Source organism: Fundulus heteroclitus, chromosome 23, assembly GCF_011125445.2.
Source record: "Fundulus heteroclitus isolate FHET01 chromosome 23, MU-UCD_Fhet_4.1, whole genome shotgun sequence".
Taxonomy (NCBI): domain Eukaryota; kingdom Metazoa; phylum Chordata; class Actinopteri; order Cyprinodontiformes; family Fundulidae; genus Fundulus; species Fundulus heteroclitus.
This window is the reverse complement of record NC_046383.1, coordinates 7,426,136-7,441,145: the sequence shown is the minus strand read 5'-3', so window position 1 is coordinate 7,441,145 and position 15,010 is coordinate 7,426,136. Positions and strand designations below refer to the sequence as shown.

The window sequence follows — 15,010 nt, the reverse complement described above, 5'->3', positions numbered from 1 at the left end:
CAGTCATGTCTTGATGACATCAAAAGCTGGATGACTTTAAATTTCCTGCATCTAAATTCTGACAAGACCGAAGTTTTAATCTTTGGGCCAGAGTCCTCAAAAAATAAACTTCTTAACCAATCACTTAATCTGGGTGGCATTAACCTGGCCTCTGGTAATAAAGTAAAAAATCTTGGTGTTATTTTTGACCAAGACATGTCATTTAAATCCCATATTAAACAGGTTTCCAGAGTTTCCTTTTTTCACCTCCGGAATATCGCCAAAATTAGAAACATTCTGTCCAGGAGTGATGCTGAAAAACTGGTCCATGCATTTGTTACTTCAAGGCTGGACTATTGTAATTCTTTACTATCAGGAATTCCACAAAATGCAGTTCAAAGCCTTCAGCTGATCCAAAATGCTGCAGCAAGAGTTCTGATGAAAATCAACAAGAGGGATCATATTTCTCCAATTTTAGCTTCCCTTCATTGGCTTCCTGTTAAATCAAGAATAGAATTTAAAATTCTTCTTCTAACGTATAAAGCCCTTCATAATCAAACTCCATCATATATCAGAGCTCTGATTACCCCGTATGTTCCTAACAGAGCACTTCGCTCTCAGACCGCAGGTCTGCTGGTGGTTCCTAGAGTCTCTAAAAGTAGAATGGGAGGCAGATCCTTTAGCTATCAGGCTCCTCGCCTGTGGAACCAACTCCCAGTTTTGGTCCGTGAGGCAGACACCCTGTCTACTTTTAAGACTAGGCTTAAAACTTTTCTTTTTGACAAAAATTATAACTAGTGACTCATGTTACTCTCAGCTACCTTTATAGTTTTACTGCTATAGGCTTAGGTTACTGGAGTATATCAGGATCTAATTTTCTCACTATATTGAGTTCTACTGTTCTTCAATTATGCATTATGTGTTGTCATTTCTGCTTTAACTTTCTGTTCTCTCTCTTTTCTCTTCATAGTAGGTACACCTGGTCTGGCGTTCTGTTAACTGTGTCATCATCCAGAGAAGACGGCTCACCCGCTACTACCATCTAATGTAGAACAGATTACTAGATCAATGTGTGCTTCTGTGCTTTTTTGTTTCTCTTGTTGTGTCTCTGTTCTGTCTTCTGTAACCCCAGTCGGTCGAGGCAGATGACCGTTCATACTGAGCCCGGTTCTGCCGGAGGTTTTTTTTTTTCCCGTTAATGGGTGGTTTTTCTTCCCACTGTCGCTTCATGCTTGCTCAGTTTGAGGGATTGCAGCAAAGCCATGTACAATGGAGATGACTCTTCCTGTGGCTCGACGGTTCCCCAGGAGTGAATGCTGCTTGTCGGGACTTTGATGCAATCAACTGGTTTCCTTATATAGGAAATTTTTGACCAATCTGTATAATCTGACCCAATCTGTATAATATGATTGAACTTGACTTTGTAAAGTGCCTTGAGATGACATGTTTCATGATTTGGCGCTATATAAATAAAATTGAATTGAATTGAATTGAATTTACAAATAATAAGTGGAAAAGCCTTCACTGGCACCAGAGGAATCAAAAACCCTTCTTACAGTTACTGACGCAGTTTTGCACGTTTCCACTGGTGTGTTGTTGATACCTTTAAGGTTTGTGTCAGGTTGGAAGACCCTCATGGATTCAAGTCGATACTAGATGACTTCAAATCTAAATGTGCCAGAGGTATGAATAAATTTGAGCTTAGCTATATTTTAAAGCAACATTTATGTAAAAATATTCGCTTTCCCCTCATCCAAATAATGGAAATCAGGGGCTCCAATCACTTCCCTGCCCACAGGTGTATAAAATCAAGCACCTAGGCCTGCAGGCGGTTTTCTACAAACATTTGTGAAAGAACGGGTCGCTCCCAGGAGCTCAGTGAATCCCAGCGTGGTTCTGTGATGGGATGCCGCCTCTGAAACAAGTCTGGGCTGGGCAATAAATCGATTTAATCGATTAATTCAAATTTACAATTCTTTAAGATTTAATTTTTGGAAAATCTGGATTTTATTTTGCCAATACACTCATTGGGTTTCCATGAACAGAACAGCATGTGATGCTGAATATATGTTTAGGCAAATATATTGTCAAAATATTGTTAAGTGGAAACTTTTTTTTACCATAGTACGAGGGTCTTCATTTACTTATTTACTTTTTTAACTTAGTTTGAAGTTCACAAGTGCAGTGAAGCCTGTTCTTAGCTCAATGTGTAATACCACTAGCAGCAAATGTTTTGTTATATTTTCATTGTTTATAATGGCACGGCTACTTTCATGTTTTGCATGTTTCACAGCTTGTTTTTAGTTGCACTTTGAATTCAGGTCAACTCCCTGACGAAATGCTTGACATAAAAGAAAGGTTTTAAAATAATTTCTTTAATTTCTTTTTATGAAACAAAAAGGAGGAAAATATCGATTAATCAGATTTGGTATGATAAAATCGGAGATTTAATTTTTAATCCATATCGCCCAGCCCTACTCTGAATACTTCCGCAGACCGAAAGATGTTGGACAATTTCATGCTCCCAAATTTGTGGGAACAGTTTGGAGCCGGCGCCCTTCCTCTTCCAACATGACTGCACCCGAGCACAAAGCAAGGTCCATAAAGACACGGATGAGAGAGTCTAGTGTGGATGATCTCAACTGAAAAAATAAAAAATAAAATACATTTTCTCAGCAAGATAAGAGCATGATCTAGGTCAAGAGAATGTGCTATACTTAGAAAGGTTTAACAGATTAATTAAAAGCACATTTAGATGTGGTCCTCTTAACACTCAAATGGAAAATAATTAACGCACAAATCCAGTCTAGGTGCACATTGGACAAGCCTGTTCAACTGGCTAAGAAGCTTATCACTTTATTCGATTTAAAATGCCCAGAATATTAACAAGGTTGGCAGATATTAATTACTATTACTGTTTGCTACAGTCTCATTGGAATGACATTTCCCTTAATTTTTTATTTGTATTTTCTATTCCTTTTTTTTTATATGCTCATTTTTGCTAAATAAATACACCAGGCAGCTCAGGGGGAATAACAAGCCTACCCTGCAATTCCAAATCATAGGGAAAATAAATAAATCATGAAGCTGAAAGTTTGCATTTACCAATCTGGCAAAACAGCATAATATCCCAAAAGATAGAGAATAAATCACAGTTTTAAAGAGCCACAATCATTTATTGAGGCATCATCCTACTGCTTGTTAAACACGTACAGCATTTTAATTACATTACATCCCACCAACATGGCCCTGGACAAACTTTAAACTTTGCATTTTTAAATGTTATATTGTTATTTTAGTGTCGACTTTAACTGACAGATATTTTTTTATCTGTAGTTATAAATAATCAAAGACTTTCTCATGCGGGGAGCTGATGAAAAATCATAGCTTACTCTGATCTTAGTCATACACTTCATTACATTTATTACACACTTACAGATTTTTATGGTGGCTGCAATGTTGCAGAAACAAAAGATAAACAACAATGATGTGTTCTGAATATTTAATTGCGCACAATCCACATTTCAGGAAAGAACAGCTTATTCTGCTCCTTCAAGGATTCAGTTCCTGATGTTTAATTCAGCTATTTAGCTGCTAAATGCTTTGCTACTGCATGCTCATAATCATGACAGCCAAACGCAGAAAAGCCCGAACCAAAAAACAGAGACAGAAGCCAGAAAACCAAAATAGAGGGAGTAAAGAGGCTGACACGATCAGCAGAACCGAGGAGAGTCGAATGGGAGTTATTTTTACGGCACCTAATCATGTGGTTCATTTAGAAGATATATTCTAGCAGCTATAAGGCACAACCTGTGTAAATATAACCTTTCCACTGCTGTGATGAGACAAGATGGTATTTCTAACACTGAATAACTTGGAGAAAACTCAGCTCAGGAGAGACCGTCTTCTGCAAAGCCACCGTGCACAAAAGCTCTTTATGAATTATGCAAAATTTAGGAAGAAAGGTATAGAGGCAAGGTGCAGGGAAGGCTGGCGATGAATTACTCACAGCCACTTGATGTAAATCTTAAATTATGCATCAGTAATCCTGCTTACAGAAATCCATTTGCAATATCTGAACAAATAAGTCAGGTGCTGGTGTCCGCCTTCTTTTCACAGGAAACCTGTTATTAAGGTGCCGCGCGATGGAGCACAGATGAAAAGGGAGATTAAAAACGACAGAAGGTGTCTGGAGGAAGATTATCAGAAGAACAAAAAGTCTAAAATGTGATTCCTCAGGAGTAACAAGCTGAAGGTCCTGCTGTGACCCCAGCAGCGCTCCTTCCCAAACATCAATCAGAAAACAGAGCAGCGGATATAAATCAATTCAAGGATCTAACGCCGCTGGAAGTCTTTGGACAGAACAGCCTGAAAACCGAGACGTGGAAAACATTTACAACTATAATACTAACCCGGCTTTGGCTGCAACTCTTTGCTTTCATTGTTGTGTCAAAACCGTATGAAATACGAACCGTGTGCACAATTATTAGGACAGTATTCTGATCATGTTTTGCACATTTTCCCACTTAAAGCTGTATAAACCTGAATGTTTTAAGCGTATTAGGCGACATGTATTTGTGTAATGAGGGAGTGTGTGGCCTAAGGAGATCAGCACACTCCATCAAAGCTGTGCATAATAATAGGCAGCTTCTATTTCTAAGGCGAAACGAGCCAAAACAATGAAAAACTGTATGAAAAGGTCTTTACCAAGACACTGGGATAAATCAAACTTTTGATTGCAAATGGTGAACAGGGAAAGAAAGATGTTGAGAAAAAGACAAGACGATTAGAGAAGAATCCAACGTGGAGCTAACCAGGAAGCCGTCCTCTCCTGTCCTGTCATATTCCGCACCTTTAACCTACCTGGACTCTCCCTCTCCTCATTAATCATCCAACACCTTTCCAGCAACCACTCATTATAATAGGAGCAGCTCAAAATATGACAAGCCTGCTATCCCTGTGGCAACCCTTCTGACACCTCCTGCTTAAAAACCCTAAAAGCCAGCAGGATTGTGGGTCCCTGCCTTCAATGTCTGGAATCACACAGAAAGTCAGGAGGAACTGAGCTCTTGCCCTCTGCAGGAGGTCTCTATTCTCCAATCGCTCGCCACGGGTGGGCGATGGATGCTTGACAGCTGAAGCGAGAGCCCGGGAAAGAAAACGAATTATGAATTTACAGGTGACAGGAGAAATTAAGAGACCACCTACCTGCACAGAAAATTTGGACCTATTCAACAAAAGTCACCAGGTTGAACGACAGGAAAGCAACCATAGTGGGTTGATGTTTGTGCACATACAAAAATATTCTGGAGATAAAAGCTCAACCTACGGTTTCATTCCTATTAAGTTAGTTTTGTGTAAACTTTTTAATGAGAGGAGTAACATTTTTAATATATATAAATAAACCAATTTGATCAACTAATGGAATATGGTACCCTAAATCTACTAATGTGCTCGATACAAACTCATGATTTAGTCGCTTTAGCAGCAAAAAGGCGAATATTGTGCTTTTCTGTATTATTCAGTCGCTCATATCGGTGTGAAGGGATGTTGATCCGCTTTTATTAAACATTACATTATTGCTGGCATGACCCAATTTCAACCAAGGTTCAGGAGTTTAAGACAGATGGCCCCAGAGTTAACTCATTCATGGCTGAGGTCACCAACACCAAGCCCAAATCATCCCATTTTCACCACTGTGCTTGACCTTTGGCATGAGGCGTTTATTTCTGATATGTTGTTTTTGTTTCTTTTTTTTTTTTCTTTTTTTGCCAGACATGCGGTTCGTTATGCTGTCATTGTTCCAAAGGTATTGGGGTTCATTTAGGTGCAACTTTGCAAACCTAAGTCCTGCAGCCATACCCTTTTTTTCCCAAGAGATGATGTTTTCTATTGGCAGCCCTTTAAACTCGAACGTATTCGCTCGTTTTGTAATTGCACCGTTACGAACGTTTACCATGATAACAGAGGCTACAGACTAAGAAACTGCCAGAACGTCTGCTAGAGTGCGAGATGTGATTTTATGCTTTTACTTTTTTCCACACGGTCAGAAGTTGGGGTCATTTTGCTGGGATGCCCACTCTTTGGAAGATTGCCAGCAGTCTGAAATGTTTTTATCGTGTACAACTCCCGTATAATGAAAGATATCAGATTGTTTGGAAAGCAATTAATTCTCCAAGGTGTTGATGTCTCTTCATCTTGGCACCGCGTTAACTCACATCTGTATGCTCTAGAGCAGGTCCAGTCCTCCAGGGTTACTGCCCTGCAACTTTTTAGATGCGCCATATCTCCAGCGTACATAAATCACACAGATGGCTAGTCATCAGTCCTCTGTGGAGCTGAACGCGATGCCGATGAACAGATTTGGCCATCTTATTCGGGTGTGTTAGGCAAGGGACGCTTCTAAAAGTTGCAGGATAGAAGCTCTCGAGGACTGGGCTTGGACACCCTTGCTCCTGAGTAACAAGTTGGCAAAACTCTTGCTTTACATGGAGGTGGTCAGCGTTCCTGGTTATATATAATGAAATTATTTTCATTAGCAGCACTGGGCTGCTACGTTTGTTCTTACATCTTATGGAAGGAGCAAAGGTGTAGTCAGTCTTTCAGCTACAGGTTCCCTATTTTAGCCTATTTTTATTTATTAAATAAACCAACACAGAGTGGAATATATGTTTTAGGTACACTTCAGCTTAGCTTCATGGTCGACGCTCTCAGGGACTTTTATTTTGGGAACCCCTGCTCTAAGCAATAGGTCAGTTTCTTTAGTAGTAGCTGTAGCTTTTGATTTCTTATACAGAACAGAAGACAAGTGTCTTAACAATAAGACAGACCAAAGAAAAGTAACATGACTGGGTGGGGGGGACAATATATGCATTAAAAAAAGAAAAACAAGATGCTACACGTACCACACTCCTACACAGTCTCACTCATTACACGGATGAGGATGCCACTTTTGCCAAAGGTTTCCCCCCCAAATCTTTTTGAAACTGGATTGAACAAGTAATTTGCTGTAGTACAAGCAACTGCTTTATGATATTAACAAAAGTATCTGTAGTCAGGGCAGTTTTTCTATAACCAATAAGTAGGTTTGTAACGGGAGGAAGAGGCTGAGCATGGGGATTGCGACTGAGAGGAGAGAAAGTGACAGATGGAGAAAGAAAGAGTCAAAAACTGCAAAGGCACACACAATTTATAAATAATTTTTGACCATGGGTGAATTACTCATCATATATTTCCTAATTTTAATTCAGATGGTAATAATTACCCTCTTGTGATGTGCGGTTTTTGTTTGCTCTCTGTTTATTGTCCCTCTCCCAACAATGAAATTCAATTTCCGCCCTTGGATCTCACCCAACCTTTCTCTTTTTCCCTGGGTCATCTTTGTCTCTTTGTAAACGTAGCGGTCTGTCCTCATCCTTCCATGTACCAGATCAAGTCTATTGGACCTTTAAATTGATATTAATTAAGCAAGATGCGGAATATCTCGCTTTACTCCTATTGTAAAGCTTTCAGGGAAGAATAAACACACAAAACTAGAATTTACCCGAGGGATACTTTACTTTTCCCATAATTGCACAAGAAATACCCTGTATTTCATTGCCAGTGAAGTAGCCATAAAAGCATCTTTCTAAGTATGAGCTGCCTGACAGTAATCTCTTGGTTGTGATAATAGCTAAAAAACTGCCAATTTGTGACAATTCCTGGAACAATTATTCAGTAGGTGGCTTAAGAAATGTGCCCAGAGCCTCCTGGGATAAACTGATGTGCTGCTGCGACGACGTAACCAAATTACGCCTTCATTTCTGCTGCAACGTCCTGTCATGTCGGAATAAGGCGCTCAATTTAGCAGTGCTTGTAACTTCATCCACAGGTGGAAGCAGAAAGACGTGTTTAATGTCTCTTATGGGCGTCTGTGATTTCACTTCCAAGCTTTTGTGTCTGGTTCAAACAAACTCAGCACTGCTCAGACGTCCTTCAGTCAGCGTCCTCAGAAATAACACCGCCGTCTCAGAACAGATGCTCATTGTCTTTTAATTTGAAGCCTAATTGTCTGTTCTTGGCAAGTGGTTTAATCAGCTTTGTCTGGCTGTGCAGCTAAAGACGTTTTTCTAATGAGACGGAGTAAAAAAGAAAAGAAAAAAAAAATCTCTATTTTATTTTAGTATCTCGTAACACCAGAGTGGCTTCGCTTTAAACAACATAAAAGAAGCGTGTGATGATTTTGACTCGTTTGTCTGCTTTTTCACATCTATGTTCTGCCAACTTTGTTCACTTCTCCGTCCCGCTGTCTTGAGCGTCACCGTTAAGTCAGTATGATGGATTAGGTGTGAGACTTGATCTGGTTTCAGAACCTGCAACAGCGTTCGGGGCTGATGAGTACTGTCCATTAAAGCGGTGAACTGGATCGTTCGTATGTACAGGAACGAGCCGAGCAAACGCTTTCAATCAATCCCGAAAGGGACGATCAACCTTTAATAGTGCAATGGTCATAAAAGGAGGGGCAGACTGTGCCTTTATAGCGCAAAATAAAAGTTTTACAAGAAAGATTTTAAACAAGAGAAGCGAATATTACCGTAAGGGTGACATAAATCATTTCAAAACTCTTTCCATCTAACCTATGACCTGTAAAAATAAAAATAAATATCCAGAATATGGTACTTGGATTATGTTTCCACACACTTATAACTGGGGATGTGACCACCACATGCAAATTCATGCTAAACAGGAGTCTGTCCAAAACCTGCCATCAATTTAAGCACCTCTGATCAACACCAAATAAACTTCAGCTGTACCAGTACTATCTTTCCCTGACATCTTCTTAGTCGCATCCAACATCATCAACGGTTATTCATCAACAGAAGCGTATAAAAGGATTTCCAAAAGAATCAAGAGAAGAAAATAGGGAGCAACAGTGACCATATCGAGACTTTGGTGTACCTCGAGAACTGATGAAATCCCTAGAAGAAAACAGAGGAGGACGGTCCCCACAAGGCCTATAGCAGTATTAAAAGAGCAATAAGCAAGATTTCATTATTTTAGATAGAAAGAACTAAAAATTAGTTTTGTGAAGAACTAAAGGTATCTTTTTAGATGGACTAAGGCCGGCATAGCCCGGCCGGCCGCTCCCTGCCCATACAATATTGCCGCCATGTACAAAATGCCGGTGAGCACACCCATCAGATCAAACCGTTCTTTTGCTCACAGCATTAAAAAGTTCTGAGTTATTTACTTCTTCACTAGAAAATTTTTTCTCTAACCCCAGTCGGTCGAGGCAGATGACCGTTCATACTGAGCCTGGTTCTGGTTCTGCCGGAGGTTTTTCCTTCCTGTTAAAGGGGAGTTTTCCTCTCCACTGTCGCTTCTTGCTTGCTCAGTATGAGGGATTGCTGCAAAGCCATCAACAATGCAGACTACTGTCCACTGTGGCTCTACGCTCTTTCAGGAGGAGTGAATGCTGCTTGGAGAGACTTGATGCAACCTGCTGGGTTTCATTAAACAGGAAACTTTATGACCAATCTGTATAATCTGATTGAATTTGACTTTGGAAAGTGCCTTGAGATGACATGTTTCATGAAACAATTTAATTGAATAGAAATGTTCATCTGAAAAGTAATGCTGTTTTGCTGTTTTTATCCTTTGCAAATAGGCTCATGAGAGCCAATGGGTGAGAAGGGGAAATGGGCGTAGAGTGCTGGAGCGTAGATAGAGAGGTGTGGTTTGATACACATCTAGTTTTGGTCTACAGACAGCGCTCAAGCTCCACCTAGTGGTGAAAAATTGCTTATTGCTCCTTTATAGGAGATGCCTGTACTCGTCGTATGTTTGGGCTTTGAGGGTGGACAGAAAGGTTGGAAACACGTGACATTTACCAAAAGGCGGTGTGAAGATTTGCCTCAATCTTCTAAAACAGGTTGAAACTTTTTCTAACCGTTAGTTTTATGTGAAAACGACCCTGTATACGGTTAAAAAAGAACACCTCGCACACAGTGAAGCAAGGTGGTGGCAGCATCATGCTTTGGGACAGCTTCTCTTCAGCTTGAGCTGCAGCTTTAGACAAGATGGAGGGAACTACAAACAGTTTCAAATACCAGGGAAGCACAAAACCGCCTGGCTTATGCTAGAACGTTGAAGATAATGAGGATCATCTTCTTTCAGCAGGACAAGAACCCAAAGCATCCATCCAAGGTTTAGGAGCCGCCAAACCGGAACCCAGAACCTGACTGAAAAACTGCAGGGTGACCGGAAAAAGTGGCTGTGTGGCGTGATTAAATATTCCCAAGTCATGATCTGTCACGCTAACAGATTCTTACCCCAAAACCAGTTTTTTAAATGGAGTATTCCATGTTTTAAATCAGAATAAACAATGGAAAATATCTTCTCATCTCTCTGTAATTTTTTTCAACACCTCAGACACCAGACCCCTGGCATTTTATCAAGGCTGTGCAGACTTTTCATTTCCTCTGCATAAGCTCAATAAACACAGCATTGTAGCTAAGATACAAAAGTATTGTTTTATTTAGAAAAATAAAAAAATAAAGTAAAATAAAAATCTGCTAGAACTTGCCGTGTCTGAGGACTCCTGGCTTTTCTTGTTTCTGTACCAGCCAGTACATACATTTGTCTGGCATTAGTAGAGAAAATGTTGCAGTGGTACATCCCTGAGCAAAAAAACCCCCCAAAAAAACAAAAAAACCCAGACAATCTCAGCTGTCTTTGTGGAACAACTGAAGCAAAAAAGAAGAACGGCAGAATTCAAGCTGAAACCTTCAATCGTTCAGTCCCATTTCATCTACAGGACTGTAAAGAGTAAAGCTAATGTCCATTGACAGCTGGTGCTGATGGAGGCGTTAGTGTCTTTAGCCTGGAAACTGATAAAATTGTTGCACGCGGAGGCAAGTGTGTGGTACACAGCTGCACGATGGAGATGTGCGACTAGAATAAGAAATCTAAACAGGGCTATAGGAGGAGATGGAGGTGTCGGTGGAGCTGTAGAGCGAGGTAACTGAGGGGGAAGGGGGGACTGTGTGATTGGCAAAGTGAAAATGGGAAAGGATCAGGTTGTCTGACGGCTAATGGAAGCTGTGTGAGAAAGGTCGGCTAATAAAATGAAGCAAGGATCCCCCAATTAGGCTGATATTACAGATTACTCTGAGCAAATTGAAAGAACAAGAAGTGAAATCGTTAATTTACCTGTCCCAGGATGGGGCCCAGTGGGGGGCCGGGAGTTGCCTGTCCTGACCTCACTATAGCCCGGATTACATTGCCTGTGTCCAATTTCTTCACCGCCTTCGCTGCCTTGGAGATCTTTGACATCGTGGTCTGTTTGGAAAACCTTAATTCACCTCAGAGTCAACAGAGAATCCATCCACTGAAATCACTGGAGAAGAAAAAAAAAAAAGGACAAATTAGTCTTCTAAGCATACACAATTGCAACAAATCATTCACAAGGCAAGCTCATTAAAACATCATACACTCAAGTCAATATGAATACCCACAGGCAGAGCCCGAGCCTTTTCTACTCTGCAATAGGCAAGTAATTAAAAAAATCTTTGCCTTCGATCGTCAAAGCAAAAGCAGCTTTCCTGGAGCTGTTTGCTGTGAAGATCAGCCGCCGAGCGAGAGCCTCGCTACCTTTAACCACAGGCAGGGTAAAAAGAAACTACGCCCTCGTATAATTCTAGCATTTTATACTGTATATAAGATTATTTTTAAATCCTTTAAAAACATCCTTAATTTAACTTTAAAAACACATTACAGATTCCGCACTTTCACTGTTTATTTAATTAAAAAAATAATAGAAAAGCTGTGGAGGTAAACTTAGCACACCTTTGCTTGTTTCATATGATTGAACCAGGTGTTGCTGTAACTGGTTATCAGTAAGTGTGAACACCTGTGTAAAAGTTATAACACAATCAGCGGTTGTATTATATTCAAGGCCTTATCTCATGGCTTATGAGTCCCACTAAAACTTATAGATAACGTTTTAAGGCTTTAGCAACCATTTATTTCTTATTTAAATTCTATGAAAACCTTTTGCAAAAATACACATTTGAGCATAATTTTGCCTTTTCTTGTGATTTTCTGTATTTACTTGGACCTCAGATGAGGTTATTATACAAATGGTTTGTTTGTTTTAAAAAATAGTCAGTGCCTGTAAAGATTAAATGTACTTTTGTCAGAGTTTTGGTTCTGCTCTCACTCCCCTCTGACCCTCATGTTTGGGGGGTAAGCATCTATTGGTGGTCCCACATGCCAATCATTGAGACGTGCTCACATAATGCCAGTGTGCACGCTCATTCCTTGCTAGTTTCTGCTTGCTGACTGCACATGCGCACTTCTAGTGCTTATGTATCCGGTTAGCTTAGCGGTTAGCTTCCATGTTTGCCGTTTATTGTAGCTCCGCTGCTCTCACCGTATACTTTGTACATGGCTGAGAGTCCCAAGAAGCGAACTGCGGGCAGGTTTATAAGAAGAAAAAGGCCTCAGTAGAAAAAAATAAGACCCGAGTGGATTTGGGAGATTTCTTTCACATGATCCCCCTGAAGAGCGGAAGAGCAGGTAAGACAGTATTGCGCAGTCGCAGTTATTCGAAAAGAGTAACCAACTTTAAAGGAACAATTTCCACCCGTGAGAGATTTTTCAGGCAGCTACTGCTGCTACATAATGAAACTAAAACTAAAACTCAAATGGGGCGTACTTTTGACCACATTGGCTGTGACCGTCCACTTTGCACTGCAAAAAGAGAACTGAAAATAAGTGAAATTTTCTTAAAATGAATGTATTTGCCATTGATTTGAGCAGGTAAATAAGATTATTTGCCAATGGAATGAGTATTCTTACCCCTAAAGTAAGATTATTAGATATAATGCAATTGAAATAAGATAATGGAGATGAACTGTTCCTATTTTAAGTGCAAAAATCTTATTCCATTGGCAAATAGTCCTATTTACCTGCTCAAATCAATGAAAAATACTTTAATTTCAAGAAGAATTTAGTTTTATTTTTGCAGTGTGGTTGGTTGTTTCTAAATTTGCCTGGGAGTGTGGTTATGCTTTTAGATCGGGTTCAGTTACATTTCAAAAAGTCAGAAAAAGAATTACCGTACTGTAAAGGACCGTGGCCGTGACCGTGGCCGTGGTGATCAGAACCAAAGAAATTGGAAATGATTTCACTACAAGATGCCATTTTCTGGCAACGCCCTGCAAGGACTGGGAGGGACAGTGCACTGCAAAAACGGATCTAAAAATAAGTAAAAATTTTCTTAAAATTTGTGTTTTTGTCGTAGATTTGAGCAGGTAAATAATATTATCTGGCAATGTAATGAGTATTTTGACCCCTGAAATAAGATAATTAGACATCCTGCACTTGACATAAGATGATGGAGATTAATTGTTCCTATTTTAAGTGCAAAAATCTTATTCCATTGGCAAGCCACCTTATTTACCTGCTCAAATCAAGGACAGATATGCAAATTTTAAGAAAATTTTACTTATTTTTAGTTCCGTTTTTGCAGTGTGGCCTCGACTTGGCCACTGTGTTGCTGCATTCTGTCATGGATGATAGTCTTTGGTGACTTCAAGCATCTTTTATGTGACTCCTCCCATTTATGGTGAGCTTACTTTGAAGAAAGATATTCTGAGTAAACTTCTCCATTATCTGTTTTTAGTTTGACCACCAAACTGAGTGCTGCAGCAGAGCCAAAGGCAGATATATAGAGCAGAGGTGGATATGTCTCTCCTATGCATGAACACAAAGACAAGGCGGCTTTTTCATTCCACCTTAAAGTACATTTGTCAAATTAGTAGTCAATTAGTAGGGAGGAGGGAACAGCCTGAACTCCGGGCCTTTCTCTGGGGAGGCAGAAGACATAAAAGCAGACTTATAATCTGCCACCGGAATAAAAAGTGATACTGACACACGCGGCTGTAAAAAAGAACAAGAAGAAGAGGGAAGAAAGATCAATGACTGGAGCCGAGGGAAAAATACATGTTTTAAAACCGAGCCTTGAGTTTCAGGGGAACCATGCATTCAATAAAAATAAGTACTTCAGAGGGGAGAGCAGGTCCGGCAATGATTCATCGTAGGCAACAGAGGGTATCCAATTAGATCAACAGAAGAGACACTACCATAAAGCTATACGGGACCTCGTACGGCTCTGAAGCAACAAACACGGATAAGCTACTCTGAAGAAAAGATGTGATTTTATCTCAACTGATGATTATCCGGCAGCCGTTAAAGTGCAGCCACCATGGGGTAATATTTGTAAGGGCATTAAGGTGGTGCTCATCCTGCAGAGAGTCCCAAATAAAATCCATTTAGCCTGGATTCTCTGAATAACAATCTTCACAACGTAACACACATACGCCGCTGCTTTCCCAAGGTCAATTTCACGCTACTCACCTTATGTGTTCAGCTGCTGCGTAGCAGAGAAATTACGTGAGGGTTTAGGTCCATTTTGTGGAGCCCAATTGCATTAAATCTGAAGTTAGAAAAGCTACTTTTGCAATTGAATAGGAAGAAAAAAAACTCGATGAACCCAAAACTGGGAATACAAACGACAACTAGAAGGTAAAATGAGAGGCTTTTAAACTGCAAATGGGCCTTCAAAGATGAATCTTAACAAGATTTCTGAGGCTAAAAATCAGCTCGGACCAACATCGAATGTTCATTTTAATTTCAATTAAGGGGAGAAGGAATAAGACTTCTGCAAGGAAGGGAAATGACAACGTCATGCTTTAATGCACCAAATCTCCAATCTCTGTTGGAGTCTGAATAATAAAACCGCAGTTCCCTTTTCCACAAAACCAAATCGCTCATCACACGGCGCCAAAGAAGAATTGACCTACATAAGGCGTCAAAACTGCAATCGCTGAGCGTTTCGCCCAGCTAAATTTATATTAGAGGCAGAGCAGGCAACAGAAGCAGCGAGTGTGGTTGAATGCTGCACGATAAAGGCTCGGTCAGAGCTGAGTTAATGCTCTGCAGCGAGTAATCAAATCAAAGCTCCGCTAATGTGAAAGGAACAGACACA

At 40.1% G+C, this 15,010-nt stretch overlaps 1 protein-coding gene across 2 annotated transcripts in view; it reads right to left on the bottom strand.

The window, feature by feature from the left end:
* mrpl11 (mitochondrial ribosomal protein L11) overlaps positions 1 to 15,010 on the bottom strand; it is a 99,774-nt gene that overhangs the window by 53,911 nt on the left and 30,853 nt on the right. For both annotated transcript variants that reach the window (XM_036127043.1, XM_012861830.3), the window contains exon 2: positions 11,170 to 11,356. In XM_036127043.1, coding sequence (XP_035982936.1) covers positions 11,170 to 11,292 — 123 coding nt within the window. In that variant the 5' untranslated portion in view covers positions 11,293 to 11,356. The remainder of the gene's footprint in view (positions 1 to 11,169; positions 11,357 to 15,010) is intronic.